The 6416-nt window shown below is 35.1% G+C and overlaps 1 protein-coding gene across 2 annotated transcripts; it reads left to right on the top strand.

Moving 5' to 3' along the window:
• Positions 1-570: 570 nt before the first annotated feature.
• LOC137736477 (L10-interacting MYB domain-containing protein-like) lies at positions 571-4725 on the top strand. Of its 2 annotated transcripts, XR_011068753.1 has the most exons (3): positions 571-706; positions 821-865; positions 3919-4056. XR_011068753.1 is itself a non-coding variant. In XM_068475741.1 (2 exons), exons 1-2 carry the CDS (start codon positions 3510-3512, stop codon positions 4489-4491), a joined length of 906 nt encoding a protein of 301 aa, XP_068331842.1. In that variant the 5' UTR covers positions 3457-3509; the 3' UTR covers positions 4492-4725. The 2 variants fall into 2 exon arrangements, 1 of the variants encoding a protein (XP_068331842.1); XM_068475741.1 differs by lacking the exons at positions 571-706; positions 821-865 and adding an exon at positions 3457-3842 and having other exon boundaries at positions 3919-4725.
• Positions 4726-6416: the final 1691 nt, after the last annotated feature.

Here is a 6416-nt window from a genome sequence, read left to right as displayed (position 1 = left end):
ATGGAGATGAATGATAATAATATAGGTGTTTCATCACAAATAGGTGTTACAAAAGTTGAAGAGGTAGGCTTAATATCAGTAGGGAAACATAATTGGTCACTGGTGGTCAGTACCAAATTATTTCCAAAGCTTGAACAAACTCTACTAGCAGCAAATTAAACTCGAACAAAGCAAGGGAAGTAATGTGTGACACGATAATATAAACTCTAATTTGATACTAATTTGACAAAGTTAGATTTGATTATTGTTTAAAGTAAGAAGAATTAGATGATCAAATTTCCATGTCACTGCAAGCCTAACATTACATGCAGACTCAGTTTGGGATTGAGATGATTAAAAAAAAAGTTAGGATGAAAAAAAGCTGGTAAGGATTTTGGTGTTTGGTAAACATCCCAAAACTACTTTATTTCAAAGTTTCACATGAAAAAAAGCCAAAAAGTGGAAGCTGCATTTTGCAGCTTCCAAGAAGCCGCTTATTTTTCCAAAACACGGAGCTATAGTACCCAATTAATGAATTTTTTCAATTTACCAAAACTGCCCCCTCCTTTCTCCTTTCTCCTTCTCCCGATCCTACACTCTGCACTCTCTCTTTCTCTCTCGCAAAAAACTCCTACGCCCCTCTTCCCTCCCGCCGCTGCACCTCTTCCTCCTCCTCCTTTTCGTTTCTCTCCGTCACTCTCAACGCCACACCGCCGTCGCCTTCCAGGTACCAGCTACTCGACTTGCTTTCAATTTTTGCTATAATTAATTAATTTAATTTTTAGGTTAGGGTTTGGCTGCTCTCTGATGAGAACCCATGTTTTGGGGTTTTCTGAAATAGGGTTTTGTGTGGCAACCAACAAACGAGCTCGATCTCATTGATTAGGTAAACATAACTCTTTCTGAAACAAGGTTTGGTGTTTGAATTAATGTTCTAATTTTCAGTTTTGGGGTTATGTTCTAATTTTCAATTTTGGGGTTTGAATTAATTCTCTAAATTTCAGTTTTGGGGTTTGAATTAAGGTTATTATCATGAGATCCATGAAGCAATTTCAGTTCTTAGGGTTTGATTGGCAACGATGGTGTTGCTTTATTTGTTGGAGTTTTAACTTTGTTTGTTAGTTGTAACTTTGCGTTAGATTGATGTGACTAGTTTTTCTTCACGGAAACACCAGACAAACTTAAATCTTGGAGAAGAGCCTTATAAACCACATGTTATAGCAAAGAGGGCAAACAGCCCCTACATTCCAAGTGGGTGTTAACTGTTAATAGAACCAGACTATGACAAAAGCACACAATCACAAACATACACATCATTTTGAAATGTACATGGTGCAGAGATAAAATTGTTAAGAGAAAATTATAGATGAGAAGAAGAGACTTCAATTGCGTAGCTACATAAATTCTTACTTACAAGGACGTCGGAATTTGGATATGATGATATGGTTTCTCATAGCATTTGTTAAGTCAGGAATACATCATTTTATTAATCAGATGTTGCTATGGCTTCCTCTGCAAAGCTTGTAATTTGTAGGGTAAAACTTTTTATTTTTAGCGTCTGACTAAGCTTGTATACTAGCCTGTGTTTTCTCTTGGTATGCAGAAATTTGGCTACTGCATTTTCGGTTAGATCACAAAAGCTTTTTGAAATAATTTGAAGGTGCAATGATCATATTTTCTTTTGCAAGTCTAATCAATTATATTACATGTTAGTTAAAGGTCCAAAAGTCAAACAATTTTTTTAATTTTCGGGGAATCCAAACTTAATCGTTTAATTGGCTTGTTTGTTATCCTGTAAAATAGATATGCATGGCTTTGTAGTTCCATAGAAAACATGCTGCTAACTGGCCTTCTCTCTTTAACCTTGTTCTGGCTTTCTAGTTTCATATATATATACTGAAGTTGGCTTCTAGAAATAGTTGGGGAGAGAAGAGAAAGGAAAAAGAAAATTTGAGAACTAGTGATTGGTCTTCTTGTGGAATACGAGCACTTTAGCTTAAGCTGGACAGTTGTATAGGCTCGTACTTTTTTTCTCAAATTGTTACATGTGGGATCCCTACCTAAAATTAAAAAAAGGCAAAAGAAAATGTCAAAATCTGATCCCCAGTTGAAGCAAAAGCTTGTCATTTGCACCTTTCACTCACTCTTTTGGCTCCAGTTTCATGTGACCGTTCACGTTCACTTCACTCCAACAAAACAAGAGAAAAAAATAAGCAAATATATGAAAATTTAGAACCTTCCCCTCCCCCCTCCAATCTTCTTCTTCTTCCTCCTCCTCTCTCTCTCTCTCTCTCTCTCTCTCTCTCTCTCTCTAGTTCACTTCCAAAAATCTCTCAAGCCCTCAAGTTAGTTTGACCTAAATCTTGACCAAGTAGTTGTATGAAACCGTTGAGATGTGAGGAAAAGGCTTTTTAATGGCTGATATGTATTGTGTGCCACCTAATGCAGAAACAGGATATACCTGCTCACCAATATAAGACAGTTGATTCCACAAGTCTTGTACAGAGCTGAACAAGCATGCATAAGAAATTGAACTTTATGGGGCTTCAATACACAATTAGCCATGGAAAGTTCACTACACTCTACAAATCATTTTTCAACTGAAAAGAAACATTTCGTTCACTAAGCTCAGTGAAGCTACTAAAAGACGCTTATAATTGACTTATGACCTCGGATGTTTAATTTGGTTTTGTTTTTTTTAATTAAAGTTGTGCCACAATGTTGGTGGACATCTTTTTCGCTGAGTCTTTATACCGTGTTTTATAATGATTATTCACTAATATTTGGTTCTCATATTCCTAGTTTTTATCTGAGTAGGACTCCAAACTAATAGTCTATGATAAAGATGTCTGTCATGATGCAACTTCCATGTGAAAATGATGAATGCAAAGAATTACCTTGACAATCTTGGCACCAGTGTTATATGCAGACAATATCTGCAAGTAGCAAATTGGTTAAGGAAAAGTTGATCAGTCTTTGCAATGTCCATCACAATACCATGATATGTAAAATGCATTTAGATTTTCAAGTATAATGACAAGAGTAGAGATTTTAAAAATTAAAATAGGTCAAACAGGTTCAACTGTAAATCCATGAAGCTTCAGAGATTGAAGCGAGTTACAGTTTTAAGTATAAGAAATGGCTTTACCTCTATTGGGGTCATAACACTAGGTATGTATAAAACTTCACTATACCGTAAATCATCCACAATATCCTGATGCAAATTTTTTGAGTTATTAAAAGCAATATGAGATAGATATTTGAAGACATGAACATGCAATATAACTGATAACAAATGGAAATAGTTACAAGTTACATGAGACGATGATAAGGAAAACAAAGACTGTGGTGTCTGTTAGGTTTAATACCTGTTTTCTGCTTGCGAGTTACTTCTGCTTATGTTAGGTTTACTACCTTTTTTTGCTTGGTTATATTACAATATTATTTGTTCTTGTTTTAATATATATATATATATATATATATATATATATATATATATATGTATATATACAAATCACTAGCTGGTATCAATGGCAAATAAGGGAGCATCTTCGTCAAATCCTACTGCTACATGGAATGCCCACAATATATCTATATTTTGTGATGTATGCATCAAGGAGGTTGAGGCCGGACATCGTCCGGGCACTCACTTTGACAAAGAAGGATATGCAAATATTAGAGCTAACTTCAAGGCAGAGACAGGGCATGATTATGAAAGAAAGCAACTGAAAAATAAGTGGGATGTACTTAAAAATGAGTGGAAGTTGTGGAAAGAGCTAGTTGGTAAAGAAACTGGCCTAGGGTGGAATTCGAACAAGGGTATTGTTGATGCCTCTGAGGAGTGGTGGAATAATAAAATTCAGGTTTGTGTATTTATCTTTTAATATGTATTATGATATCATGCAATATGTATTAACTATATTCTTTCTTTACTTGTAGATAAACAAAGAATATGAAAAATTGCGAAAAAATGGCATTAGTCCTGAGATGGAGGAAAAGTTAGATAGGATGTTCTCGAACACAGTTGCTACCGGTGAACATGCCTGGACACCTTCATCTGGAGTACTACCACCAGAGACAAGAGAGGAATTCATAGGACAGATTGATTTAGATGATGAGGAAGAAAGTGAGACTATGCAGGATCTAAGACAAGCTACTAGGAAGGGAAAAAAAAGAGCGGCTAACCAAGGAGAATTGCAAAAGAAGGTTGATAAGAAAGGGAAAAAAATTGGAGGCGCTGCAAAACTTTGTGGTCAAATTGACCGTCTTGTTAAAGTTTATGAAAGTAAAAGTTCTGCAAACTCATTGATGAGGCCGCTACATTTAGGCAGTAGTATTGCGGAAGTGATAGCGTCTGTTGCAAAATTGCCTGGTTGTGAGCCACCTAGCGAGTTATGGTTGTTTGCTACATGTTTATTTTGTAGTGCAGAGAAGCAAGAGATGTTTGCCACTATGAAAGATCCTGAAGTGCAGTTAACTTGGTTGAAATATATGTTCAACAAAGAACAATAAGGAGCTAAAACTATGCATTAGGACTGTGTGGTTTGTATTTATTGAATGTTGCTTGTACTTTGTGTTTATTGAATGTTGGATTATGATTTCTTATTAAACGTTGGATTATTCATGAATGTCGGATTATGATTTCTTAGTGATCGTTGGATTATGACTTGTGGAATGTTGAATTATGTGTTATGTTACAGGTGTATGTTCAATATGAACACCTATGATGATGATGATGTTGAGGATTTGGAGGATGGTCTAATTATATGTGTTGTAGCGAAAGCTGTTGAAACATATTATTTAAAATATGTCCACAAAACTCCGTGTATGAATTCTTTCCAAACAGGTAATATTTGGTTGATGGAAGTACTACAAGAACATCATGTGCGATGCTATAGAATGTTTAGGATGAACAAAGATGTCTTTTATAGATTATCCAATGACTTGCAAACTAATTATGGATTGAAAGGTTCAAGGAGAATGAGTGCAATTGAAATAATGTTCTTGCATGTGTTGGGACATGGTGTGAAAAATACATTAGCGCAAGAGAGATTTCAACATTCTGGTGAGACTGTTAGTAGATATTTTGGTGCTATGTTGGATATCGTATGTAAGATGGCAATAGATATTATCAAACCGATGGATTCGGAGTTTCGTGGCATTCCCCAAGAAATAAGGAGAGATACAAGATACATGCCTTATTTTAAGGTAAAATTTGACTCGTCTTCTAACTTATTTGCAAACTAGAAGTGTAGGTTGACGGTTTTCTTCTATGTTATTATTTTTAGGATTGTATTGGTGCTATAGATGGAGTACATGTTGAGGCTTCAATACCACCTCCGGATCAAGTTCCATACATTGGTAGGAAAGGAATACCGACTCAAAATGTTATGGCTGCATGTAATTTTGACATGCAATTCACATTTGCTTGTGCCGAATGGGAAGGCACTGCACATGATACAAGGGTTTTTCTATCCGTGCTATGGAATCCAAATTTAAACTTTTCTAAGCCTCCAAATGGTAATCTTCATACTTGCTTTGTATTATTATAACATTTTACATACTTGCTTTGTATAATTATTACAATACAAAACAAAATTTTCAATTGTCAGGAAAATATTACTTCGTAGATGCGGGTACCCACAAATGAGAGGTTATTTGGGACCATATAAAGGTGAAAGATATCATCTCCCGGACTTTCGTAGGGGTGCTGAACCAACGGGTCATAAAGAGGTATTCAACGGCATGCATTCTTCTCTTAGGAGCATCATTGAACGAACTTTTGGCGTATGGAAGAAAAGATGGGCAATTTTAAGGGATATGCCTAATTACCCGTTCAATAAGCAAGTGAAGATTGTCATTGCTACAATGGCTCTTCATAACTACATACGGAGGTATTCTGAAAGTGATCGTCATTTTGATGACCCTAGGGACTATTGTGAAGAGAGCGATAGTAGTGATGATGATGATGAAGAATACCAAAATTATGAAGTTGAAGGATCACATGAGATAGAAGCATTAAGAAATAGAATAGCGGCAAGTTTGATGAATGCATCTAATTAGATTACTTTTAAGTACATTAACAATATTGTACTAATGAATTCTAACTATTCAGTCTAAAATATTTCAATTGAAGTAGTTTGTCATACTAATTAATATTTAAGATAAAGTTTATAAATATGTTTCTTTTACAAATAAAGTATATTTAGTAATTCACCTTTATTGGTTAAGAAAATTAAATTAATGGCACATCTAGTATTATACCCTTTTTGGTCATTTTACACAGTCACAGCTGTTTTACATAAAAGTTTACCAAACACTGTCATACTGCTTTTTTTTCCAAAAGCACTTTCACAAAAAAGTTTGCCAAACACTCTGCTGCTTTTTTTCACAGCCGCTTTTTTTCACAGCACAACAGAAGCAGCTTTTTTTCAAAG

This window comes from Pyrus communis, chromosome 6 (genome assembly GCF_963583255.1).
Source record: "Pyrus communis chromosome 6, drPyrComm1.1, whole genome shotgun sequence".
Taxonomy (NCBI): domain Eukaryota; kingdom Viridiplantae; phylum Streptophyta; class Magnoliopsida; order Rosales; family Rosaceae; genus Pyrus; species Pyrus communis.
Note: the sequence above shows the minus strand (reverse complement) of the source record. Positions and strands in the feature narration are given on the sequence as shown.